The sequence below is a fragment of the Marmota marmota genome, unplaced genomic scaffold (assembly GCF_001458135.2).
Source record: "Marmota marmota marmota unplaced genomic scaffold, marMar, whole genome shotgun sequence".
Lineage (NCBI taxonomy): Eukaryota > Metazoa > Chordata > Mammalia > Rodentia > Sciuridae > Marmota > Marmota marmota.
Window position 1 is genome coordinate 8,882,075 of NW_026000240.1, and position 27,896 is coordinate 8,909,970.

At 51.1% G+C, this 27,896-nt stretch overlaps 1 protein-coding gene across 1 annotated transcript in view; it reads right to left on the bottom strand.

The window, feature by feature from the left end:
- Positions 1-7,202: 7,202 nt before the first annotated feature.
- Mindy4b (MINDY family member 4B) overlaps positions 7,203-27,896 on the bottom strand; it is a 28,710-nt gene continuing 8,016 nt past the window's right edge. Inside the window, exons 4-12 of the mRNA XM_048794430.1 lie at positions 26,645-26,764; positions 25,893-25,984; positions 23,169-23,334; positions 22,622-22,687; positions 19,011-19,081; positions 17,593-17,665; positions 16,904-17,065; positions 8,489-8,669; positions 7,203-7,345 (exon numbers count right to left, since the gene is read on the bottom strand). Of these exons, the coding sequence (XP_048650387.1) occupies positions 7,203-7,345; positions 8,489-8,669; positions 16,904-17,065; positions 17,593-17,665; positions 19,011-19,081; positions 22,622-22,687; positions 23,169-23,334; positions 25,893-25,984; positions 26,645-26,764 (1,074 nt within the window). The remainder of the gene's footprint in view (positions 7,346-8,488; positions 8,670-16,903; positions 17,066-17,592; positions 17,666-19,010; positions 19,082-22,621; positions 22,688-23,168; positions 23,335-25,892; positions 25,985-26,644; positions 26,765-27,896) is intronic.

Below are 27,896 nucleotides of genomic sequence, written 5' to 3' on the forward strand. Positions count from 1 at the left end.
AGCTTTTTTTTTTTTTTTTGCTGCTGTGATCAAAAGACCCAACAAGAATAATTTTAGAGGAAGAGAAGTTTACTTGGGGGCTCCTGGTTTCGGGGGTCTCAGTGGACTCCACAGCTCTGAGATCCAGGTGAGGCGGAGCATCATGGGAGGGCGTGGTGAAGGAAAGTGGCACCAGAAAACAGAGTGAGATGAGAGCTCTCCTCACCACCCCCAAATACCAACCCCAAAGGCAGACCTCCAGGGACCCAGCTCCTCCAGCCACACCCCCCCACCTCCAGGTCCCCCCCCAGTTAACCCCTATCAGGGTTAGCATACTGATCAGGTTCAGAGTCTTGCGCTGTGTCACACAGGAGCTTTGGGGGACACCCCACATCCAAACCGTGACAGGCGGACATCTTGCTAGTCGGAGGGGGCTTGTCTTTGAAAGGAGACAGACCGCAGAGCAGAGAAGCAGGGGAGGCCAGGTCCAGTGACAGTGCTGGACTGCCTCGTCCCCTTGGTGCTGAGGAGCAGGCTGCCCCTGGGTCTGTCAAAGAGGGAGTCAGCACTTTTCCTCTTTCACAAGAAAGCCAGTTTGTGTTGATTTATCCCACCAAAATAAATCTGAGTAGTTCCACAGGCAAGGACAGCATGTGCGCGTGGCTTGCCGGGGAGCTACAAGATTTAAGGAATGGGTCACGTGGGTGGGAACGGAGACAAGGGCAACAGACAAGGGGCCCCAACTCTGCTCTGTGCAGCGAAGCTGTGCATCTGTCTGCTTTGCATGTTGGGATTCCATAGAAAATTTCACAAGAAAATCAGATTTTTCTCTAAAAAAATTATGCACCATTGGGTGAGAGAATTAACAGATAACAGCAATAACAATAAACACCAGCCTGGGATTTTTTTCTTAGAATGAAGCCTGTATGTCTGATTTGCCTGTCCTGTGACATACCTGGGGTCAGTTTCTAATACTCCAAGACTTCTCTGATGAGACTGTGGTAAAAGTTACTAATGTGAAATTTTTGGTATTAAATTGTAACATGTAATGTTGTTCATAATTTGATGAAGCAATATTTCCCAAATGATCAATGCCTGGGAAAGATCCATTCAAAGTGCCAGATACATTCATGGATTTTTATGGGACAGACTTGCAAAATTCATCCATGTGATTTCAGTTTCCATGTTGCAACTGACCCTTAAGAAATGACAACTACAGAGTTTTGGTGTAGTATCAAGGGAGAGCCACAGAGCCATCAAATTCCTCCTTCCTTTTCCTTAAATATCTGAGGCCAATTTTCTTCATATTTTTCAACTAAAAGAACATATCATAACTGCTGCAGTCTGGCTGGGCACAAATCACGAGCCACTGAAGCAGGAACAAACTTTATTTCTGAACTCCACCAGCACGCTCCACACACGCTCCCGGGAACTCCTCCCGAACCCCACGTGGCTTGTCCAGGAACCAGCAGCCGGAAATATCCTCCGGAAATCCCTCCTCCTGCACTTCCCCAACCAATGGGAACTCTCCGGGAATCCCCGGGAATCCCCACAAGAACTCCAAAGTAGCGTGAGAACTGCAAAGTAGCGGCCGAGGCGGATAGTAATGCCTGGCTTGTCAATCAATACTATTGGCAAAATGCCAGGGGCCATTCCGACTCGGCTGTGGCTCTCAGCACATAACAGTTGGAATGAAGAGGCAGAAGTGAGAATATAGCTGTCCTGTTTTAAACTGACCGCTGAGGGTTTAAGGGCAGGGTGCAGTGGTGCTCCCCCATAATCACAGCTGCTCAGGAGGTTGAGGCAGGAGGAGTAACTTAGCAAGAGCTGTCTCAAAATCAAGTTGAAAAGGGGCTGGGGATGTAGCCCAGGGGCAGAGCACTTGCCTAGCATGAGTACGGCCCTAGGTTCAATCCCCAGCACCACACCAAAAACAACACAAAACAAACAAAAACCCCCCAATATTTATGGAAATGTAAAATAATGCCTCTTTTCATGACGTTGTTTCCTTTGGAAAATATAGTTGTTTCTCATACATACCTTTAAAGGTTAGTATGTATTAAGTTTTATTATTTTAAATGAATTAATAGATAACTATTCAGCCAATTTTTGTTTTGATTTCTAATGGAATAAAGGTCAGTAGATCTAACCCAGGTAAATAAAAGTCCTTTGGGATCCTTGATAATGTTGAAGTATGTAAAAGGATCTGGAGGCAGCCTTGTTTGAGCCTGGCTGGTCAGTGGGCAGCTGGGTGTTTAGCTCATAAGCACACAAATGAGAACGCAACTGCCAATCATAGAGAGTGGCAGGCAAAGGGCCAGGTGCCGAGACAGGCACTGGGGCCTAATGGGAATGGAGGTGGAGGCAGAGGTGGCTTAAGCTGAGATCTGAGGGAGTGCCCCGGGTGAGTCTGGCATGAGATGGGGCAGGGGCCAAATCCTGTAGGCTGTTGCAGAAATTGCAAAGTTTTGGGTATTTTGTCCTAAGTGCATACTAGTGACCATGATAGGAGTTACTATCACATAATCAGACTTGACTCTGTAAAAGGTCACTGATTGTCCTGTGGAGGAAGGATTGGGAGGGGACAAGAAGCCAGGTGAGACAGGCTACGGTGATGGTCTAGGTGGGAAGGAGGGAGGCAGCTGTGGACATGGAACCACCTGGGTGGAATGGAGCAGGGGAGGGTGCCTCCACCAGAGCTGTCCTGCCCCTGTGCTCAGGGACCCCAATCCTAGGTGTCTCGAAGACTAAGCATCCACCACACCAATGTTATAGACACCCTGGGTCTGTGAGTATTTGTGTGCATGCACATGACTGAATTGCCATCCTGCCTTGTACGGTTTTGCTGGGGAGAGATTGATGAAGCCTCTCTCAGAGCTCCACCTTGTGGACAGTGGTGGAAAGGGTTTTTGTTTGGTTGGTTTGGGGTGTTGTTGGTTTAACCACTGGAGAAACAGCAACAGCAACTTAAGATACCGAGTTCTCCAGGAGGTTCACCAGCTATCAGCCATCCCAGGTCCTTCTAGGACAAGAGGTGTGATATGAACACATTTCAACACGGTTAAGTTTAAACCCGTTCTCTGAAAATAACTGTTCGAATTCATTCAAACGTGATCCTCTCTGATGGCTTTTTAACACAGTTATTTCCTAAAGTCACCTTTTATTTAGATAGCTCCTGATGGCTGCTGGTACCTTTTGTTTTTATGCCAAAATGTGCTCCTCTGTCACTGCCATTTTCTCCTGAGGTGGGGTGGCCTTTTGCTCCGGCGTCAGCCTGCGGGCAGTGGTGTTACCTGCCTTTGTCCACTAGGTGGCCTCCCCTGAGGCCGGGCTTTTCTGCTGCATTTTCTGTTGTGTCACCTGTGCCCTCAGCTGGGCCTTGGCTACTCCTTACTGGTCTGTCGCTCTGGGCTCCTCAGGAGGCCCTCCCACTGCAGGACTGACTTCTCCGGGTGTTGGGAAGTCCCCTGGGGTGAGGCAGATCCCTCTCTCGCCCAGAGAACGACAGGTTAGGGTTATCACCTTAGTTCAGCACAATGCTGTCATAACGAGGGAAACCCAGCCTTACCTTCTCCTCGTGGTGTCTGGGCTCCTCGCAGCTCTCTGCCACCTGGCTGGGTTCCCCAGTGTTGGTCCAGGCCTTGTGCCTGGCCCCCAGCTCTGGCCGAGGGCTTGGGGTGGGAAGAGCTTTTCTCCTCTCTCCCGGGCCTGCCTCCTCCCCCAGCATGGGCAGGGGAATGCCTGCCATGGTTCAGTCGAGTTCACCTCGGGCTTCCCCCTGCCTCCTGGCTATCTTTCCGGCCTCCCTGCGGGGCTCGTGGACTTGAGGGACACTGGGATCCTCGGGTCAGCATCAGGTTGGCTCTCTGCCTGCCTGGTCTTCTCTGTATGTGACCCCACCCCAGGCCATCCTGTGACCCACTCTCTGTGACTCCCGGGTGTGTTTATCTGCTCTAGATGCTCCTGATCCCTCCTCTCAGCTCCCCGTGTAGTGAAGGACATGAACTTGGCATTTCCTTCCCTTTGAGCCTGCTGTTCCCTTCCTGCGCCCAAACACAGCGAAGGTGTGACCTACCACGGCTCCCACTGGAGCCTGGACGTCCTTCCAGACCCCTGCTTCCCTCTCTCCGGCACCTTGGCCTGTCCTGCCTTCTCTGCTGTCACCGACAGGTGTTCCATCTGCGTGAATTACCAACCCTCTGCTCTGGCCATCACTGGCCCCACCACTGGGACGGCCGCCCAGCTGGTCTCTACATCCGTCTGGGCTCTTGCTATTCTGTTTTCCACACTGAGGCACCTTTCAAAATGCAGATCTTCTCAGGCCTCTTAGAATCTTCCCAGGCACCTCAGCGCCATGGTCTGAGGCTGCTCTCCAGAGCCTCCTCCTCCTCCTTCTCTCCAGAGCCTCCCCCTCCTTCTCTACAGCCTCCTCCTCCTTCTCTCCAGCCTCCTCTTCTCCAGCCTCCTCCTCCTTCTCTACAGCCTCCTCCTCCTGCTCTCCAGCCCAGCTCAGCAGCTGCTCCAGTTCCTTCACCCCGTCTGCTCTCCTAGGTGCCTCTCCAGGCCTCCAGATCCTCCTGGGAGACGCCTTTCTTGGCCATCAGTCCTGAACTCTGAGAGGACACGTCCAGAGTCCCTTCCCTTGGAGTGCTCACCGGGTTTCCAAGTGTATGTCCACTAAAGTGGGTTAGTGCCATCTAAGAAGAGCCCAGGTGCTCGAGGAGGAGAAGAAGGGGTGTCTGACTCACTCCCCGCATTTCCCAGAACCCCACAGTGCCTGGCGCAGGGGAATGCTAAGCCACCTGGTGGAATGAGCCAACAGCTGGTCTAGTCTCCAAGGCCTGAAGGCTATTGTGACATTTGACGTAGGTGTCCATAGTGTGCTACCTGAATCAAGGTCACAGTGTGGCCAAAGGTTGCACAGATCTGGACAGTGTGACACCAGCTTCTCTGTTACTTCTGCAGGGTGAGGTGCAGGGAACCTCAGGTCTGTTGTCCCTGCCCTGGTCTTACCTGGCCTGTGACACAGGTGAGCATGTACTGGAAACATGATCCATGCTGTTCCTTGAAGAACAAGTAATGATTTGGGGGCAGGGGGACATAATAATCTAATGTTAATATTTACAGAAGAGAAATATTTGCCATCTCCTCCAAGCTCCATTAAAGACACAGTTGGTTTAGGTCACTATTCAGAAAAATTAATATCTCCATCTTCAAGCAAATAATTTTCTCCTGCTTTAAGTCTGAGAAGGTAAAAGGACAATTTGAGTCATTTTTCTCAAAACACGGAAGTTCAAAGTGAGGAAATTTCTAGCTTCTTCTAAATAGTATAGCTTCACCTCAAAAAAATGCGAGTTTTGCTGGGTGCCCTGTTTATAAGAGGAAAACTCATCTTTACCCACATTGACATACAAAGTGATTAATACCCTTACATATCATAATTATTATATCTTTACATATAAAACATAGGTACTTAATCTTTCCTGCATTATTTTACTTATTTATAGACTTGTTCTGGGAATAATTTAACGGAGATTACAACAACATAAAAAATATGGCAAACTGACATAAATTATGAACAGATTAAAAATTCAAAGGGAAATAAGGGCAGAAACAGAATATGGTAACAGGGGTGAGCTGCTTTACAAATGCCTTTTGTGGGGTCTATGCTGCTGCCAGGGACCTGCTGGTCACCTACCAACAGCCATTCTGCTGTCCTCTGCAGACCTTGACTTTGTTCTTTGCCCAGTGTCTGGTGCTCAGTCCCAGAGGATGAGCAGGATTGAGCTAAGGGCTGTGGGCCTCCTAGCTAGGCCATTCTTGTAGAAAGGAATGACCTCATTGTCCGAGACTCCTGTGAGATCTCTTAGAGTTAAGTGCTTCTCACCAGTGCACTTAATGTGATTCCTAATTCTGCTCCAAGCTTTCCAGCTGTCAACACCAAGAGGGACATTGAGTAAGTAACAACCCAGTGTTCATTAAACCCTCACAGGCCAGCAGCTCAGCAAAAGCAACATGGCTACGTCTAAGACCAAATAAGACCAGGGTCTGTAGGGACTCACTCATTTATCTGATGTGTTAAAATCCCAAATGAAAACACTGATGATAAAGACAGTGTAATCAGCAATCCAAGCCAAATTGGCTTTCTCTTTTGAAATAATTTATTACTCACCTTGAAGTTTCATTTTCTGCATGTTCCTTAAGTTAAACATTGTTCTGGAGCCAAATGAAAATGCACTTAATAATTAATGTGGACAACGAGTGCAGAAAAGTCGTGCTTTGGAAATTGACCCTTGGTTTCCAAATTCCAAGCCCTAAGTCTGTGAGTTGGCAGACCAGCAAGGTCTAGGTGGTTCCCAGGGACATCTTCTAGAAAGAATATGTGTGACTCCATCTCTTCAAAACATAGGAAGGCATTTAACAGAACAGAGGGACCCCATGCTTAAAAGAACGGTTTTCCTCTGTAAACACTGACATGAGAGGTTTTATTTTTATCCAGGATCTTATTTTACAGAGAATAAGACATGCCTCAGTTTTTGTTTATTGATATCATTAATATTTGTCTTATGAAAAAGAAACAAATTCAACACTGGAAAGAATGCAGCAAAACCGCGATGGAAAGAGGGTGTCTCCTGGCCGGCTCCCCTTGACCACTTGGGGCCCCTGCACCTGGCCAGAGTGACCAGCCCACCAAGAGGAGCTCCCTTTAAGCCCAAGGAGCCCGTTTACCATTTGAGGACAAGAACTTGCCCACGTGGGCAGGCGAGCGTGTCCTTGGAGGGGAACGGTCCCCCTGCCAGGAGTCTCCGAGAAGGCTTGTGTTCTTGCCATGACTGAGAGGAGATGATGTACTGCCGATGACGTCACCCCCAAATGGAAGCTGGCTGCCTGCTCCTGTAGTCCCCATGAAGAACCAGAGCAGAAGAGGAACTTGGAAAGAGCAGGCTCAGGAGAGGCTTCCTATCGTCCTTGGGTGAAAGGAAGGCGTGAGGTTAAGGAGCTGAGGGTCCGCTGGGAAGACCTTGGTGCGAGAGCTGTCTCTCTATGATGCCAATGCCGATGGCACTGCGGTGGGGGGACTTAGCAGGGAGAAAACCAAAGGCTACTTGTAGTAATTTCTATGGGGCTCATGACGGGAATGTAGAAATCACCCATGCCCACCCTGGCTTTTGCACTCCAACAGTTCAGAGACTTAGACTTTATTGCACAACCTGGTTTTCTCTTTAGAAAAAGGGACCAGTCCCATTCCAGGTGATAGTGGCCTCTCTCCACTTGGTTCTGATTGCCATCTCCAGGGGAGAGAACCGTCTTCTGGGTCTGTGTCCGTCTTCACGTCCGCCCCTCTCCCAGTGATGGGAGTGTGTATCTGGGGGAAGGAACACCAGCGTCTACCCCAATCCATGCACACCCTCCCCGAGGAGGCCAGGACAGAGGGAGAAGAGAGAGGCTGGGCAGGAGGTGGGCCTGGGGGCTGTGGCCTTAGAGCTGGGGAAGTGGAGGGAGGCCCACACCCACCTCGGAGGACTCTGGGAAGTCGCATGGGTTAATGTGAGGGGAGCTTTCAACACAGGGCCCAGAACAGAATGTGTGGGCTGCCTGCGAGCTAATAAAAACACCGTGGCTTCCTCAAAGAGGAAAGTTAAATTAGAAATGGCAATATATTTTAAGGAACATCTTGTCAATGTCACCCTAAATTAAATGGGCTAATATGTGTTTTTCACAAACAACGAAAAAGAATTAGAAGCTGCACAGATAAGATGGTCACTCGGTTACTTTTCCAAGTCAGTGACAGTGATGGAGGATGATGTAATGCCAGGATATGGTGCCCAGTGCTGACTGGGATATGGCCAGGCTCCAGAGAGAGAGCCAAGGCTGCCCGATACAGACTCCAGCCTGCCTGCTTCAGGACCGTGTCCGAGGGCCAGTGCACGACAGAGTGATGAGGAGGACCTCATGAGGATTGTGGGGACTGTGCCTCATCCCCCGAGGGCTTTCCTGTGGCCAGCCAGATTCTGGCCCAGGGCAAGCCCTCCAAGGTGCCTTCTGAGCTAGTCTGAACAGAAATGCACCCCTAGTTTGTCTGATCTTGTCACTGGATGATCACCTGATGTCTGGTTGTGACACAGAATCGGCCAGTTGGAACTCCCTCTCCCCACTTTTCCCCTTCTCTTCTTTTTTTAATGTCTCTCCTCAGGCATTACATACTGCAAAAATAAAAAGTCCTGGACAAGGCTGTTTGAAAAGTTGCCTCTTTGCCCTTTGTGTTTTCTCGTACCTAAGTTGTTTGTTTCTCTGTGTTTTCCTACTGCGCCCCTTCCTTTTCCAGGGTGTAGAATGCCCACATTGAAGGCTGGGTTTAGACCTGTGGGATTGTGCCAGGCTTCCTTTCAGGACTGAGCCCAAGCGCTTTCCTGCAGAGCCAGTGTGACTACCTCACAGGTGTTAATCAATGGCCGCTGCGTCTCTGTGGGCCCAGCGGAGCCCGCAGGCCCAGGTCTGAAGTGCTCACCTACGGTAAGATGCGCGGGCCTCCTCTGCGAGCGCTGACCACTGTAGAGGTACAGATCAAAGACACGCTCCATTTTCCAGTCTGATAAGAGCTGCCTGTTTGTGCAAAAAAGGACGCTGCAGTTTCCATTGATGTTACACAGCCAGATGGGAAATCTGGGGGTCTTCAGCATGCTGCCCACCTGGAGGGGAGAGGGGCAGGAGAGGAAATGTGGGCCTCACCACCCCGCAGAGGCAAGGCACCATCACTTGGAGGAGCTCTCTTTCTCTGTGTGTGTTTGTGTGTGTGTGCGCGTGTGTGCGCGCTTGTGTGTGTGCACACCTGCGCGGGGTGGTGTGTGTTGTGTTGTGAGGCCCAGCCCGAGTCCTCCTCAGGGACCAGCTTGTGTCCTCAGGCAGGATTCTGCATTTCTGTGGGGCAAGGGGGACGCTGCAGTTTCTCTCTAATGGATTATATTCTCAAACTGCTTTTGGGGGCCTTGTGGAGGGGTGGAGGAGTCTTCACTTGGATTTAAGGCGAGGTAAAGAACAGCACAGGATGGGAGTGCAGGGTGGGGTCAGAGAACTGTGACTCTGTCACTGAGGAGGGCCTCTGCTCTGTTCCCAAGACAGGACAGCATTTCATTCAGCAGGTGGCCAGGTGTCTGCTCACCACTTCAGCTGCACAAGAGAGACGCTTAGCAGGCAGGAGAAAGCTACGGCAGTGGACCACAGACCACGGCACACGCAGCAGGCTCCCGGCCACTCTAGCTGGGAAGGTGTCCTCGAGGGCGGCGTCTGGTCATACCCCCACGTGACACCAACTTCACTGGTTTAACCAGCTTGTTTTCTGTTTCTTCCAGGTAACTGTCAGTTCCTGAACTCCCACGGCTGGTGACTAGACTCACACACCAGCACACGGCGGGGCCAAGGAGCAGGAGCAGTGGCCCGAGTATCAGTGGCCCCTGCAGGTACCAGGATGTGGTAGTGTATTTCTATAAAAAAATAGTTACATTTTGATTAAAGACTTGGGGAAACACCTATTTTGAAAAAGACTTCCTTCAGAATTCATAAAAACAAATTTTTAAACGTTAAGGACAATCTAGCTTCTACTTAAAGAGATAAACAATGAGCTACAGAGAACCCCATGATTTCCACACGGTGACCAGAAGTTTCAAGACCTCCTTCCCCACCGCCTCTAGCTTGGTCCTATCCTACAACGGAAGGACCCAACATTGCCATTTTTTTTTTCTTCTCAGTCCTCAGAGTTTACTCTTTGTTCAGGAACAAATTCTATTTTATAGAATATCCAGCTTTGGAAAATTATTACATGTTCTGTAAACCCAAGTATTAAAGGCTAATAACTTGACATTTTGGTTTCTCAATAGTTCTGTTCAAATTCCTTCATTTTCTTCTGTTCATGCTCTTCAGTTGTGGGTGAGTGGATGAATCAGAGAGGCTTTCGTCTTTAAGCATTTTGCTTTTAGCTACCAGAGAAAGATTCTATTACCGTGCTTTAAGGAAACGACCTTAGCTTTAGTTGGTGGTCTTAGAACCAGCACCTCAGTCAGAACGTGCTCCTGGTGGGTGCTCCTCTCCTCCTCCTGGCTGAGGCCCACTGAGTGTCTGACATACCCACATATTCAGTGGGCATGGGTGTGGGTGTGGGCCTGGGGCTGGTCAGAATGCAGCAGCATGTGCTGCTGAAGCTGCCCCTGGTCCAGCTCACTTGAAACTTGTCGTCAGGAACACAATAAGCCACCTTCTTAGGTTTCTTGCTGCTCTCCCTACATTAAGATCATGTATAATCAAAACACAACAAAGGACATGGAATTGCTAAGGTTGGAAAATGTGGATAAACTGGGAGATGGAGGGAGGGCTGTTTGTCACCAACTGTCATTCCACTGGAATTTCAGGTGGACATTCTGGCTGGCTTCAAATCAATGGAAGTCCCTGTACATTATGCCTGGATGGATGAAATAGAACATGCACTTACGGAACATCATTTTATAGAATGATCATAAGGAGGTGAACTTCCACGGCACCTCTCCAGGCCCACATCCACGCACTGCCACCTCAGGCCACAGCTTCTTTCCTGAACTCAAAGTTACCCCAGATATTGTTCAAGGAGGAGGAAAATGAAGTAGTCCAAGTACAGCCACCTCCAGCCCCCCATGGTGACCAGCTGTCCCCTGAGCAGGCAGACTCCATGGCTACCTGGGGAGATGTGGTGGAGAGGAGACTGTCATCTGGGACCGTCATGGTGCGTGGGGAGCTAACTCCCTGAGGGGGCCTGAAGATGACCATGAGAATACACCTGGCTTATGCCAGTCCTGCAGAAACCAACAAAACACCTCTTGCCCCAAGCCAGTCAGACATGGCCCCTCACATGAGCAGCTGGACTGAAATTTTCCATTCTAATAATTTGTATTGCTGGATAGACACCGTTTACCAGCTACTCCCAAAGCAGGATCCAAGTATGTTTTATTGGTGAGATTCCACCAAGTCTGAATTTGTGCATGTTGCCATGGTGAGCAGGAAATTAAATTGGGATACAGAGGTGCTATAAATAAGACACCTTTCTCCTTAGGTTCACTCTTGGTGCAATAAGCCCATAGCTGCTGTGTACACAGCGACCAAGCTTCACATACCACACATCCTTCAGACCAAGGTAGCATTGGAAGGACAGGAAGAAGGATGGACAGATTCCACACAGAGAGGGCCACAACCGAGTCCATGTAATTCTTTTATATGTGGCCTAGAGCGATGGTGCTCAGAGCGTGTTGCTGCGTGACGAGTTTGGTACCAAGTCCCCGAGGCCCCAGGCTGACAATCTGAACGGGAGAAAGGTGTTGGCCACGTTGCTCTGGGTCCCGGTGACGATTCCTGAGCATAACAGTTAACGGCCTGGCTCTCATCTCTGCCACCTGGAACACGGAGTCCGTGTCTCGTCCCTCACCGAGCTTGCAGGTATGTTGTGAAGACAAACTGGACGGTGGTTGCAGGTTGCGGTCTCGGAGGCCCAGAGCAGAGTGCAGTAAGCGCAGCTCTAGCTGGTACTTTCAGGGTTGGATTTCCCCTACCAGACTCTCTAAAGGGAAATGTAAAGAGGGAAAGGGCACCGCTGGGACCGTGGCAAGTGCTGCCAGGGTGCTGGGGACTAACTCGGGCCAGACCTAAATGGCTTCAATCCCTTCCAAAAATGAGAGTTGATTTCTCTTCTCAGCGGCAGGTGTGAGGATAATGTGAACCTCCCAAGGCTTTCCAGATGGTGTTAGACTCAAACTGCTTTATGTTCTCGCTTAGGTACTGGAACCTCACGAACAAACCTGTACCCTCCAATAGGAAAGTATCAGGGAAGCTTCAAAATAGAGCCTCATCTTGCAGGGAACTGGCCCCGTCCTGCAGGAACTGTCAGTCTGGTGGGCTCTGGGGGGCTTGCCATGTCAACTAATGACAGCTCCATCTTCTTTCTTTTTTTTAAATGTCACCCACTGGGCTGTGACATTGGGTTGAAAGACAAGTGTTTTTGTAGTCTCTGCAGTTGGATTGCAGAATCAGAAGAGATGGAGTTGGGAAAGACAGAGGTGGGGGAGGACAGGCCACCGGGCAGCACAGCCCCGATGACAGAGAGAGCGAGCTGTCCTTTCAAACTCAGAGACCTTTCTTACGTTAGGTTTTTGTTATCAGTACAGTACATACATATCACACTCAGGTTTGTCACACCTCCCCTCGACAGGCCACTACATACCCATAAAGCACCTACCTGCCCAGTTGCACATCATGGGTGCTGGGTGGAGTCACTGTGCCTCAGGGGAAAGGAAGGGCAGTTGCTAGGGAGGGTCTTCAATCCTGCCATTTGAGGGGGATTGTTTTGCAGCCCCCGTGGAGCTCTGGTCTTCCCCGGGGAGACTTCGGCTGGGCAATGTGCCTCAGGTCAACGCTGGGATACTGTGCAGTGTTAGTCGTCTGGTCCACTGGGGTCTTCTGGTTAGCACGTCTCTGAGTACCACCGAGCTTGTCCTGTGGTTAGAAGTTCCACATTCCTGACAGGTGTGACCCACCAAACTGGAGTCGACGGAGGCAGAGCCTATACACAGGCCCCTGAAGTTCACGATCACAGCGAACTCACAACCGCGTTAGCCTAGAAGCCGGGGGTGAAGTCCCTGCTGGTTGAGCACGACGGTCATGCCCTCTGAAACCTAGCAGTGATTGACCACTGTCCCAATGTTGGGCCCACACCAGTCCATGTGCGCATGACGTGTTACAGACTGTAGAATACAGAGCTGTGTTTAGAAGGGACTGTGAAAGGGCTGATGGTGAAGTGGAATTTAGGGACTGTCAGGCATATGCTTATCATTGACCGGAAAACAGCCCACGGCAGAGGGGACAGAACTGGGTCTTTGAATGAAGCTAGAACTAACCGGGTTTTAACTCTGCTGCGTGCCTGGCTGGTGAGTTTGGGCAACTTCCTGCACGTCCTGCGCTTTGGTCTTCCTCATCTCTAAGGCGAATGACCAAGCTGGGACTTGAAGCAACAGTGATTTCAGTTTTGAGTGGAAGTGAGGAATAAAGGAAATCATTGCAGATGGCCCCCCAGGAAGCCAGAACACAGTGGCTGTCCCCAGGATGAATAAATACCGTCATATAGACTTCCCTTAACTGCCACGTGTCGGCAAGGTGGAGAACACACACACACATGCGTATATGTAGGAAGCTACTTCAACACTACATATGAGTTAGGGATCAGTTTTATCCCAAATAATGAACTGATATGTAAAGAATAAAAAAAAACTGCCTGCAGGTAAAACCAACTTTACATGCATGTGCTTAACATGTTTGTAAGATAGCAAACCATCAGCCTATGGTTGCTCTTCAATACCCTGTTTTTGGAACCAAACCCCAAGTGCCCACAGATACGACTGGATAACCCTCCTGGAGGACCCGTGGTCTGGCACATCTTGCCCTCGTGCCAGCAGGAAAGCTCCTTTTTTGATCTTGTGCTATGACTTTAAGGTCCTGGCAAGCTAATTCTTTATTATTAGAGGGTATTTTAGACTGCAGGTGATTTTCTTTAGAGCAAGATTCAGCAGCTCCATGAGTCTGAGCTGACTTGTGTAGAAAGAAATATGTTCCAGAAAAACCCAGGGCTGGTCTCTGGGCGCTGCTGACTCTCTGGCTGAGTCCTCTCTCCCTCTTCTCAGAGCAACTCAGTAGCTATTTTGCAAACACCTGTTCAATGTTCAGTTAGGATAAGGTCTGAGGCTATTCCCGAGCTTGGTAAATGTTAAAAGGAGCAAAAACCTGGCAGCCTTCTGAAGCTGACAGCAAGCTCAGGTAAGATGCTAGCTTCCGGGTCTTCGCACCGTGGGTTGGGTTCGCACTGTGGGTCGGGTTCCCACCGAGAATTGGGTTTGCCCGTGGGTCAGGCTCGCCCCGTGGGTCAGGCTCGCCCAGCCTAAATGGATTTGAACCCTCCGCCCTGCCCTTCTTGCAGTGATTCTCAACCAGGGCAACTTGAACCCAGGGGACTTTTGAAAATGTTGAAGACATTTCTGGTGGTGACCTGGGCATGGTGCTAGAGGCGAGGACACTGCTAATGGCCCAGGACGCCCCCACCCCCCACCCCAGCAGAGAAGCCTAGTGCTCTGGCATTCCAGTGCTGAGGTCACGAGGTCCCGCTTAGGAACAGACGACTGACCCTGGCATACATCAGCATCTCCTGTGTCCAGTGTCCTCCAGACCAAAAGAAAGTGTCTTTGGGCAGAAATGACTACAAATTTCATGGGTCCCAGTGCAAAATAAAAATACAGGGGTCCTTATCAAGCAGTTATTGGTAATGCAAGGCCCCGGGGGGCTGCACGAGTCCCGCACTCATGAAGTGGACAGTTTTGGGTTTGCCCCAGGTGTTAGCAGTTTCCAAAGCTCTTCTGGGGAGTCCAGTGTGCAGCCAGGTCCACATCTGTGTCCTGCGGCACTTGTCACCTGTGCCGGTGTGTGGTACAGTGGCTGGTGTGCGTCCACGTATGGCCCAGAATGGCCCCTCTGTTTCTGGACATAGAGCTCCCAGTTAGGAGAGGCTGAGGGTCCTGGCTTCCATGTTACACCTCGTGTCATCTATCAGGAAGTCCTGCATGAGCACATGAAGCTTTCCAGCAGCTTCAGCGTCCGTGACAGCGCTTGCTCTTCACTCAGTTCTCTGGTTGCAGGGCAGATGTGTGCAGAACCGGAAACCAGCTCAGAGAGGGTCAGTGCTGGTCCACGGCACATCCCTGAAAGTGGCAGGGCAAGGCCTGCGGTCAAGTCTGCTGATGACCAAGCCAGGATGATTTCCCACACACTGTGGGAGCTTTGTCACCTTTACACCAGGTTCCAAATGTGGTGTATGTGTCCGTTGGTGGCATGTGGCATGACTGGTGGCACCAGGAATGAATTGATTTATTTATGTATGTGCTTATTTATTTACGGTACTGGGGACTGAACCCAGGGTTGCTCTACCACTAAGCCACATCCCCAGCCCTTTTCATTTTAAATTTTGGTGACAGGGTCTCACTAATTTGCCCAGACTAGTCTCAATCTTGTGATCCTCCTGCCTAAAATATTTGTTTACTTATTTAAATACATATTGGGGGGAGAGTGCATCAAGCACGGGGTTTATAATACAGCTGCAGAAAAGGTTAGACCCAAATTATAAAAGTAAGTTGATTTAAAGAAAAAACATCAAGCAACTAACAGCAGAGAATTTGGAAAGACATGACAGAACTCGAGGATTATCTAAGAGTGTTTTGAAAGCTTTGTGATATCGAACAAAATGCTAAATCATTGCTGTCATTTTTGGGTTCCCCTCCCTTGAAACTCAGCCCCATGTAGCCTCCATTTCTCTCCAACCAAATCTTGGCGTATTGCTGGGCTCTGGTAGGTACCAGACGCCAGGAGGCCACGGAGGGTTGAAAGAGAAGAAAAACGTGTGGAATGGGATCTACATATCCCCTATTTCTGGCTTAGCTTTCCTCTCATTGTATTTGTGAGATTTTAAGGTGAATTCCAAAGTTGTCTGGAAACAATGACTTGGGACTTCATCCCAATGATGAGTCCAGTCTGCCGGGGACGTACTCAAAGTGCAGCGTCACAGGAGCCGTGGGTGCTGCCTGTTGGACGCAGTGAAACGAGAGGCTCTTGGACCAGCGGAGACGTCCCTGTTAGTGTGCAAAGTAGGCTCCAAGTGGACGGAGGCGTGTGGGGAAGAGGAGGGGAAGAAGCGGGTCTGAAGGGACTCGGGGCGGGGTTGGACTAGGTCCTTAGTTTGTCTGTCACTTCTCATCCTCTGTATGGTGGGCCTAGATGACCAACTCAGGAGCTATAAGGGAACCTTCACAGCACACTTGCACCCAAAACATGCCAATTCCGCCAGAGTCGGACACTGTTTTCTTGATGTCACTGGGTGCGGGACCAGATGCCTATTTCATGAACGACAAGGTAACTGGACACTTCAGTGGGGGCAGAGAGGATGAAGTAGTGGACGTCAGGATGCCATGGGCAACCAGGGGAGCTGAAGGGCAGGCAGGTGCTGAGCAGGGGAGAGGGTGGCCTGGAGGACAGGCAGCATTGCACTGAGGCTCCCCTGCTGTCCCAGGACCACCCAGAGAAGGGCCGTGTCATGGAGTTGGCCTGGCCGCTGGGCTTAGGATGGACACGTTAGTGGAGGCATCCCACAGCAGCAGTGATGGGTGGTGGGCGACGGCTCGCCTCCTCCCTGTTGGCGCTGCAGAATCCTGACCCACTCAACTCCTGATGGGCTGCACCTTTCAGCCCTGCAGCCCTGGAAACAAGGTGGACAGGGTTCCCTCAGTGGGGTCCCTTTCTCCCAGTGTCTCTAGGAAGGCTCTCATTGATGTGTAGAACAGAACGTCCATTTGCATAAGTAAAGGGTAGGGAGGACCCATGGCTGCGGGTGTTTATCTCTGAGAAGGGAACTGTGGCTCCTGGGGACAAGATGGGCTGTCCTCTTATCTGTACACTTCAAACATTGTTTTAAAAAATGTTTACATGTATTGCGCTGTTACCTGTGCGCTGTGTACACTAAAATGCATAAAGTATCTTACACAAGATTATGTATCCAATACAGGGTTTTATAGTTCCATTTCCACTGTGTAGACTGGTTACAGTCTTTATGTCCAGTATAGACCTGGAGATCTCCATGCCAACACTGAATATCTGTGTGTATCCGTGTGTCCATGGTTCCGTGTGTGTGTGTGTGTGTGTGTGTGTGTCCATGTGTCCTGTGTGTGTCCTTGTGTGTGTGTGTTGGGGGGCGGTTAGAAGTATAGAGAAATACAGTATAGGAAGGAAGAGCTCAGAGCTGCCTTGATAGAGAGACTTTAAACATTGTCACACTATTGACGTGCTAGCTGCGAAGCTGAGAATCCGGGGCACCCACCTGTGAGAGTCTGTCATCTTGGGAGGCATCCCGACCCCACTGCAGGTAGCCAACGTCACTGCGGGCCAGGACTCCGTGCAGCAGTTCCTGAGCCTCCCCTTTCTCACAACCGTTGAACACGTTGGGACTTGCTCTTCCAGTGAGAATCATGTTCAGAACAGCCTGGGGAGTTGCATGATTCACAAACACATTTTAGGTGGCAATGAAATAAGGATTTAATTTTTTAGTTTTAAAAATTATTAAAAATAAGCATTTTTACTGAAAAAAATGAAGCCATGCAATACATAATTCTAGATAAACATGTCTTAATCATTTGGCAGAGCTAAAGCCATAGTCCATTGCCTTCACCCCCCCAGCCCCATCTTACCTGGAACCCCCTCTGAACTTATTAACCTCCTCCCTTTACATTTCTTTTAAACTTTCCTTTCTGATGTTAGGGATTCCTGGTGAGTCCTATTAAGACCCTTTCTGATGTTTCTAGAATCACGGGGTCCTGGAGCTTTCAAGGTAACTAGGGAGGATTGAAACAGGAACCGGACGGCAGCACCTGACACAGACTCAGTTCACCATCTTCTCGGGCTCTAGAAGATAACGATGTGATGTCTCTTTGCTGAAGGAGCGAACGAGCTCACTTGGAGAACAAGCCTTCGTCAGATTCTGCAATAGAAGGGCAGAGTCTACCCACGCACCTGCCTGCACAGGAAGCCTCCAGCGCTGGGCTGTAACAGATGAGGGGTGGTTGAGTCCAGGTCCTCCTGAAGCCTGCAGGAAAGGAGAAGCCATCAGCACGTGGCCAGTCGACGGCGGCCCCGGGCAGAGCGGCAGTGATGAGGCCCTGGTCACTGTCCCTCCCGTGCCTTGCACACTCCAACGTCCTCCAGGGAAATCCTAGGCCGGGACTGCAAAGTCGGGGAGCTGTGGGTGCAGATGGGGCGTGTGGCCAGTGTCAGGGGAGAAGGGAACAGACACAGATGTCCCGCGCTGTAGAACCCCTGTGTTGGGCTCTGATTGAATGCTGGGCTCACTAGGGAAGCTGTCTGTGCTGTGTGACAAGGACTCCTGGCTCCAGGTGGTGACACATGACCACGCCAGAAAGTGCTGGCCCAAGGCAGGGCTGAACATGCCGTCCCAGTAGAAGCACCAGAGAGGCTGGGGAGTCCATTTCTGGCTGTAGAAGGGCAGGGGTCAGGGCTGGGAGGGATCGGGGCTGGGAGGGGTCCAGGTACAATGCGGCTCCTGCTGTCTCCCAAGGAGCCACCGAGTACTGATATGGGAGTTGTATGTGTCCTTGGATGAAGCTACTCATGGAACTGGAGGTCATGCCCAGAGGACGTGGGTCAAGGCTGGCCAGTGTCTCGGTGGTACCAGATATAACTCTGGGCAGTGTTTTTAGATGGGGCAGATATGAGCACTTAAGACATTTAATAGTGATGTGTTTATTTTAGTGCTTTATCTTTTATTTATTAGTCTAGGCAGATATTAGTGGATAGAATGTTAATGTTTAGGAACAGGTTAATATTTAAATGGGTGTTAATTTAAATAAAATTGTTAAGCAAATAATAGCACAGACCACAAAAATGTGATAGTGGAAAGTAAAAGACAAGTTTCAAGAACACCACTTCCGGGCTATCAGCCTCCCTCCTGGGCCTCTCCTCTATGACCCAGAAAGCCTCCCTGGTGCCCTGGCAGCGGGCCTCCCCTCTGGAACCCACACCCACACTGTCTTCACACCGTGTCGCCCGTCAGGACCCACTTTGCTGCCCCCCCCAAGCCTAGCTTTGCCCTTCCTGGGGAGCCTGCAGGAAGTCAGGCTGTGTCTTTTCTTATCTGTGCTGCCCACAGTGCCGCGAGCAGGGCTTTGTATGCCACCGAGACAGAGTGGATATCCGAGGGCGTATTTACTGTGGATCTAAATAATAAAACCCATGTCCTCTACTGAGGGTCTCTGCTTGCCCCGCCACACGGCTGAGCCAGCCTCTGGAAGGACATGTCCTCAGAAGAGTGAGCCCTAGGAAACGATGGCGCTCATGGGAATGCTTTCCATCCCAAGGGCACGGCGATGTGGCTCCGCTTCTGCACCAAACACCTGGGGCACAGCAGCATTTACCTCTGGAACGTCCTGGACAAGATCAGGCTGTAAAGGAACAGGACAATGCCGCGACTCCCTTCCCCTTTGAACTGTTTGGGAAACAAAAGAGAAGCACTTTGGTCCAGGAACACAGCAGTCTTGTGTCCCTGTGGGCATAACGTCCGCTGCTGAGACAGGGCCTCCCGCTCTGGAACTCTACTCTCAGGGGCAGCCTCCCTCCTCAGCCTCCTTCCTGCCGCAGCCAATGGTACCACCAGCCTCCCGGCCCCAAATGCTCTCTTTCCCACCTTTCCAAGGTGACGCTCTTCCAATCCTGCCCAGGCCCTGGGTGCTGTCCAGACTGGCCTGCCTCCCTGCCCTGCCTCTCCTCACTGGCTGCGTCCCTCTTTACAGAAACAGAGTCACACAGGCCTCTCTCCTACTACCTACTCCTAAGTATTGACTTCTCTGATCTCCAGTCTTCTTTAGTTTTGTCTGCAATCATAAGAGGAAAAAGGAAAAAGCCCAAAACCTTTCCCTGGATCTGTTGCAAAGGTCAAGTGAATTAATGAATGCACAGTGCCTCTCTTCATCTTGGGTCATTCCAGCTCCATAGAGAGGTCAGTATTTGCCCCTCTTTAAGGCACTTCTCTCTTTTCTGGGCTGCATTACTGTTCGGCTCAGAACTCCTTGAAGATCATTTGTGATCTCTGGGATCATATCCCTCTGCCTAGCCAACGTCCAGGGCCTCTCCTGAGCTGGCCAGTGTCCATCTTCTGCCTGCAGCACGGTTGCTTGTTGGCTGGCTTTCCAGGTGCCCAGGGTTCAGGCCCCCCCTGTAAAGCCGTTGCCTCAAGAAGGGACCTGATGAGACACACGTGCTTCCCCTCTGTGGATTAATTTGCTCACCTTGCTATCTATGACCTGGCAGGGACCAGGACCCTCAGGCAGGAGAACAAATTCCAGCGCTACCAGAGTCAGTCAGGAATTCCAATGACTGTACCACGAGAGTGTGGGAGAAATGGGCAGGGTGGGGCCTGAGGCAAGCTGGAAAGACCCGTGTGTTAGCTTTCTGCTGCCACCTCTGCCATGGTGGCTTAAAGCCACATGAATTATGCCCTGGGTCCAGCATGGGTCTCAGTGGCTACAGTCATAGTGACAGCAAGCCTGTGTTCCCCTGGGATGCTATAGAGGAGAGCGGGTTCTTCGCCTCATTGGGCTTCTGAAGCTGTCTCCCTCCTTCCTTTCGAGGAAGCCTACGATGAGTCAGGCCCATCTGGGACCCAGAGAGTCTCCCCATCTCAAGGTCCCTAATCGCGTCTGCACAGTTCCTTTTACCATCTAGGGGACATTCAGGAGGTTTCTGGGGCCTGGAAGTGAGCAGCGCTCGCCTGTCGCAGTTCATCTATCAGGGCGGGCTGCCTCCACCTCTCCACCAACTGAGAATCATATAGGATCAGTGTGGCCAGATTTTCCAGAAAAAAACAAAAAACCCGAGTTCTTCTGTGGGATTCCCTGATTGTTTTTTACATTTGTTGATTCAAAAGTTGGCAGCACAGCCTTGGGCTATCCCAAAGCGTGTGGAATAGGTGTGATCATTTCCTAGGAAGCACTCGCGTGGTTACCTTGTGGTGTCCCCTGTGTATCTATCTGTATCCAAAGTTTAAATCCTACAAACATCAAGGTCTTTGGAGTACTATCTACCCCAACCCTAACCCAGAACAAGCTCATCTGAACCCGATTACATCTGCAAAGACCCTATTTTCCAGTAAGATCACATTCCCAGATACTGCGGGTTGGAACTTCAATGTATTTCGGAGGAGACACAATCCAACTGGTGACAGTAGGCCACAGGCCTCCAGATGGAGATCCAGGCCTGTGCACTGGGACAGAGGATGGATGGTAGCGATGGATTTGGTTGAGTAAATGGTGGTGGTCACAGTGAGAAGGCAATATGCCTGTCCCCAAGTTCTCCTCACCCAGAAAATGTTGCCAGCCCTTTCCTAGGGGCTGAGGTGACTGCAGCCTGGGTGGGCTCCACACAGGTGGCTCTCCTGCCACGCCCACCTGCAGGGCAAAGTCCCCTCTGCTAAGGGCCCTGGGCCAGTCTGCAGAGCTCCAGCTGTGTTCCTCGGATGCCACCCAGGCCACACTTAGGACTCCTGGCAGATGTGGGGACTTGCTGAATGTCCCCCAGGGGTCAGTAGAGGAGGCGAGAGAAACAAAGAATGTCCTTACCAGTTTTTGCTGAAAGGGTCCCTTCTTAAGTGGGTCCTTTGTGTGCGTATAACTCTATCCCTGTCTCCTGTCCTCAACCCGGTATCCCTAAGCTGGCTCCTGGCTCAACATTTCATGTCAAGGAATCAAAGTCGATCATAAGGTTTTCCGGGTTGCATTTTGCTGCTGTAGCAATTACCATAAATTGAACAGCTTAAATCGGGGCTCGGGATGGAGTTTGGTGATAGGGTGCATGCTCAATGCCCCGTACCAAATAAAACAAAATGTGAAATTAAATAAAACCAAATGTTTAACACGTCTTGTGTCATAGCTGCGGAGGTCACTGAAACGGGTCTAAGTGCACTGAAATCACGGTGTCGGCAGGAGAGCACGCCCTCTGGAGACTCCCTTGTCCTGTCCTGGCCCTGGCCTGTCCTCCTGGACACCCGTGCACATGCCTTGGCTGGGGCCCCACTTGCACGTTCAGCGAGGGCGACGCTCTTCTCAGCACCTTGAGGACTTCCTATCCCATGTGAGGACCCTGTGGCTGCCTGGGCCCACTTGGGTCATCCAGAATGACCCCTCTATCTTAAAGCCATCGGACCAGCCTCGGTCACTCTCCTCTGTCATGTAATGTGCATATTCACAGGCTCTGGGGGCAGGGGGTGGACACCTTTCTGGGGACCATCCTGCCAATCACACAAGTGAACAGCAGGCCCATGAGAAGGGGGGCAGGTGGGCCTGGGCAGCTGGTCATCCAGACCATAGAGCTATAAGCCACTCGTGGCCATAGCTCCCCGTGTTGGCCTCCTCAGCCTTCCAGGGAATGGAGACCACAGTCCCCTCTCCACTCACCCCCACAGGCCTCGGGGTCCATTGCTGTTCTGCTGACTCCCTGCTTCCCGCACACGGTAGGTCTCTGATTCTTCAGGTAATTGGCTTTCGTTTCTTTCTCTGCGGAGTCTTTGAGAGGCCCTTTCCCTCTCCTCCTGCTGCCTCCTGGTCTGTGCTCCCACCCTCCCCGGGGTGGGGGCTGTGGGAAGAGGTGAGGGGCCACCTTAAGGCCAGTCATTTACCCAAGGCAGCGTAGATAAGGGCCTTCCCTAGTTTTCTACCATTTCTGTTTTTACCCATCGGATTAGGAAAGACTGTCTGAACAAAAGACATCCTGGCCCGTGCCCTCAACAGTACTGTGCTCTGGGTTGATTAGCCAAGGAAAGGGGCCGTAGTGAGCGGGTCTCCGTCTGATCTGACCTCTTTCTAGGTTGTGGGGAGGGAGAAACAGGCTTCTTCCACTCATCCCGCCCTTTCCCAGCCCTTGGAATGACCTGGTTTTCTTAACAAGCATCATTAGCAACGCGCCTCGGAAGAGAAAGAGGATCTCTGTAGGGTGGTCCAAGGCAAAGGCACCACCGCAGCCCTCAGACACTTACACTCTCCAAGTGATCACTGATGAATTTTTCAGCCGCTTCCTTCTCTGAAAATTCAAACAGCTGAAGCTACAAATCAGGAACAGGAGATAACAATGAGGAAGAGGAAGGTGCCTCCAAGGGACGCCAATTCTCTATCATTTCCTCGAGGGAGATCTTTGTTTTGTATCGAGATCACATTGCCATATGGACATGTTCTTACACAAGGCCACGAGACACACCCGGGGATGGGTGGCCACCGCCGTTGCCCTCGGAGTGCTCAGTTTTAAGCCCACGTGATTTTCGAGCAGTAAGACAATAAAGAGATTTTCCCCCATAGGAAGGATTCAGCTATCTTTAGGATGATGGATATGGACATTCAGGGATGGTGATTTTGAATTATCTGGAAGGAAATTCTCTTTGGGACCCTCCACTTTCGCCGCTTGGGTCATTATAGCTCTGGGCACTCTCCTCTTTGGGGTGCCTCTTGCCACAGCAGGCATGTCCAGGGGCATCGAAGGGCTCCATTTGGTCTCCATGGACGCCCTGCGCGTGGTGGGACTGCACTTACCCTCTCAGTGAAGTTGTCCCTGGAGTAGTCAGGAGTCCAATCAACATAGGTGTCCTCGGTAACCAGGCAGACAACGGCCTTCTGAGCGGCTCCTGAGACCCACAGAATGTCAGTCAGCACGGCGGCCAGGGCTCGCTCCTGCTGCTGCCTGCTCAGGTCCTGTAAACTGCAGGAGGGGGAGGGAACAGGCACAGGGAACAGCGCCTTGCTATGTGTGAGGTCCCCAGGGTCATGCCCCCTCTGCACACAGCAGCATCACCTGGGCTCCTTCACCAGCCTGCTCCCGAGCTGTGGCTGCAACTGGAGTCCTCACAGCAGGGTCTGGTTTCTCTAGGGATCTCAGCCAGTCCACCTCCTGTGTCTCACCCAGTAGGGCCTTTGCTGTCCTCCGTCCTGAGCGACAGCAGGGGTCAGCCTGAACACTTCTGCCCACTGACGGGCCTTTTTCAAGTGCAACGCCCATAACCTCTCTTTTGCAAAGCCTCTTCCAGGACTGGCCAGCCTGGACCTGCTTTCCGCTTTCATCTGTCCCGTCCTAGCAGCATAGGAGGTCTCCCCCAGATGGGCCTGCACTCGCTGTATTCCTGCACTAAGCACTTCCTGTATGTCACCTTGTCTGGTCGCCTAAGCCTCTAGGGCACATACCACTGCTGCTCCCACAAAAAGGCACAGAGAGGTTAAGTAACTCGCTGCTGTTCCCTCATCTTTAAAGTGGGGGAGCAATGACTTGAATTCAGGCTGTTGGGGTCCTGAGTCCCTGCTCCTCACTGTTCCACTGAGCTGAGTGCCCTTGAGGACACACCTTCCCAGGAAATGCGAGCCAATCTTCTATGAGACGTCACTCTGCTTACTTTCTACATGTGTGACATTGACAGGTGTGGCCTATACAGAGGGACACACGGCCGTGGCTACAGTGAGCTCGATGATGATTTACACAATCCTTCTAGCTCTGTGGCAAGGCACAGATTTATGACAAGGAGTCTGAGGGCCCAAAACTCTAGCACAGAGCGGAATGAGAAGAGGACAAAGTGTTATGAGGTAAGGGGGAGGGCAGAGAGAGGCTTGTGCAGGGGGCAGAAGCTCCCTGGAAAGTGACCCTTCACAGTTGTTCAGTTTACCACAGACTCGGTGCTGTGCTAAGTGCTTTACGTCATGTAGCAACTGTGTGTGTGTATGTGTGCATGCATGTGTGTGCTGTGTGTGCATGTCTATGTGCATGTGTGCATGTGTATGTGTGCGTGTATGCATGTGTGTGCGCACATTCATACACACACAGCTCAGTGTGCACATGTGTGTACATGTCTGCGTGTATGCATGCGCACATATGTGTTCATGTTTGCATATATGCATGTGTATATGTGTGTGCATGCTGTGTGTCTGCATATATGCACGTACACATGTGTGCATGTGCATATGTATGCATGTGTGTGCATGTATGTGCCTGTGTGCATGTGCACGCTGTGTGTTTGTATGTGTGTGCATGTGTGTGCTGTGTGCATGTCTGCATGTGTGTGCGTGTGTTCACACGTGTGTACCCATGTGTGTGCAGTGTGCATGTGTGTGCATGTGAGCATGTGTGTACACATGTGTACACATGTGTGCTGTGTACATGGCTGCATGTGTGCATATGTGCATGTGTTCATGCATGTGTACACGTATGTGTGTGTTCATGTGCCCACAGGCCCCATCTTCACTCCCTGGGTCCCCCCATTTGGCACTGGGTGCATTCCCCAGACACTTCGGGTCCTACTCTAGTGGCTTCCACTTTTCATCCTCCTCCAAAGGATTGGAGCCGCCTGGTCCACAGGTGACTGGGAGGGGTGCCCATCCCTGTGGCTGGCTGGGAGCCAGGGCTGGCTGGGCAGGAGGCGCCCCCTCCCTTATCTGAAGGTGGGGCAGGCTGCGTTTGTGCCCAAGCTCCCCCGGCGTCGGCCGGCCTCCCTGAGAGCCACGCTCTTCCTCAGCTGCTCCTCTCTTGCCTGTTTCTCCTGCTCTCTCACGGGGCTCTCTGGAGGGCACACCCAGAATAAATCACCGACATAAAAATCCCCACTGTGTGCCGTGCTTCTGCGGGAGGGACCTGGCAATCCGTGACCTTAGAATACATTATATATTTTGTTCCTGGTGGGGATGACTCATCTAGCCCGAGGGCAGATATTTGCCTTTTACTGATTTCCATTTCCTCTGACACACAGCACAGGGCTCTCTGCACATGATGGGGGGGCGGTTGTTAACCTCTAAGAATAACGTCAGTTTGAACAAGTTTTGAGCTGATTTTAGTAAATTAGTAAATAGGAACTATTTTAGTAAATAGTAATCACGGTCCCTTGTCAGACTGGTAAAGTAGGAGGATGGAGCCTTCATTCACCAGGTTTGAACCACCTCCGTGGTTCCCCCTAGAATTGTTAGATTACGGCTTCCCATCAAGTATGGACAGGTGAGCTCACCTGAGACCTGGGGCATAATTTTGCCTGACAGGGTGGTCCGCAGTGGAGCATGAAACCTGTCAACCTCATTCCTGCTGCTGGACATTGAAGGGACGGCAGGAGGCCCCCCATCCCAGGGCTGCAGCCCAGCCCCTCTGGGGGAGCTGATCACGTCTGCCTTCTGCTTTAGGAGCACAAGTCCTTCCTGAGGCCACCCACCCTGTCCAGTATGCTTATTTAGCATATTAAGGTCTCCATGAAGCTGGTCACTGTTCCGCACTGCTCACAGTGCTCTTACCTGCGAAGGTGGCAGTCTCTGTCCTTCCTGGTAAACAAGAGATGTTTGATGATGGACCCTTGTACAGCCATCTGAATGCTCCGGGGGCCTCCCTGGGACGGGGAGGGTGAGCAGTGAGGGCGAAGTTGTGCGATGGGCTCTACCACTGCAGCAGCACCATGGGATGGCAAAAAGCCCCTGGGAGTGGACCTGGTTCTCCATCCTGCTCTGCATCCCACCCCCTCCTGGTACCCCAGGGCTTCATGAAGGGACACTGCTCTGTCCTCGTGCACCCCTGCCCTTTGCTGTAGCAGGGTACCGTGGCTGGCTAGAATCTGCAATGACTTGTAGAGCCCCCAGACAGGTTCCTGGGAACCTGTTGCCCCCCATACTCCCAACACTCTGCCCCTGCTTCTAGTCAGACTTGCAGACTCGGAGCAGGCACACAACTAGCTGGCCAGGCCTGGGAACGTGGGTGTGCCTGTGACCACACAGGAATTGTTGAGACTTCAAACAAGCCAGAGGGAAGTTTGTAGATTTCCCTCTGCTTCTGAATCTTCAGGGATGCTTAGAATTTGGGAAGAAGAGACAGGAGAACAAGGAGGTGGGGACTCTATCATAACTAGGCAGTATGTGGTGAGGTTGAAGTCTTTTATCATTTGAGGTTACATTTCAAATTGTGCATGTGTGGTTGTGATGAAAACATGGTTCATGCCCACACAGAGGGAAGGAGAGAGACTAGGGATCTAACAAGACCACCATCTGGCTGTTACCTTTGCCACTTCCAAAGCAAACGCGAGGTCAGAGAAAGGACTGTGGAACTTGAAATAGGCCTTGTTCCAGTCATAGCTGAAGATGTGGACAGTGTTTCCAAAGAGGCTCTGCCGCAGCTTCTGAAAGGAGAGGAAGTAAACTATCAGCCAAAGAGAGTCCTCCATACACCCTCCTGCCCACAGTCCATGACCAGGTCTTCAGGCACCAAGTGGGGGCAGCACGTTCACATCAGGGTCCACTCAGCGTGTCCGACACGCCGTGTCCCTGGTCTCATGTCCCCTCCTGGTCATGTCCCTTAGAGTCCGCCACGTGCTGCTGCTCTGTTCCTGGCCTCTAGCCCCTCTGGCCCTGACTATAACATCTGCTTCTCCTGCCTCTGGGGTTTTTCTCTTGATCCAGGGGGGAAAAAATAAGGACAGGATGGGACCTCATGTTTGTGGCCTCAGCACAGTAGTGACTCCAGTGAAGTGAACAAGCATTCCTGCTGGGATCTCGGAAGTTGTCCTGGGTGCGCAAACTGCACACTGAGATCTGAGAGGGTCTTTTAGATCTTCCCAGAAAAGTAGGAACAAGTCTTTATCAATGAAACTCATGGAAAATAAAAAAGACAGGGTGGGGGTCCATTCACAGCTGAAGACTTACTCATCTTTAACAGGTACGAGCTACTGTGGAGTGCGGGCAGGTCAAAGTCTGACACCCAAAGTGCTGTACAGGACAGAACCCTGAGACAGAGGGACAGAGACCTTAGGCTGAGTTGCCCAGGAAGGCTTCAGGGAGGAGATGTTATTTGAACTAGGCTGGTGAACAGCCCCTGTCACCTGTTGAGACTTCCCCATGCCAAACCTGGGCTAAGTCCTTTACACTCATTGCATTCACTTGATTCTGTGAAGTAGCTGTGGTACAAGTCTCCTCCCACCAGGCAAGGGAAGCACCTGGCCTCAGGCAGCCCTAGGTGGAAACAGCAGGGGGTCCCACGGTGTCCCACGTCTTTCCCACCATGGTCCTACATGGGCCGACTTTGTGTTTTCTACCATTTTTGTGTGCCAACTACTCCTTAATCAACACCTTTAATTAGGTTGGTGACTTCTTGTGATTTAGAAACCTTATTTTGAAAGGACACTTGATACCACTTCCTTACATGGAAGTCAAGTTCTCTTGCCATCCATAAGGAACCCAGTGGAAATCAAGCAACTTTATCGATCACAGCAAGAAACCTCTGCTGTGAAAGCTCTGGCCCTCATCACCACTGGG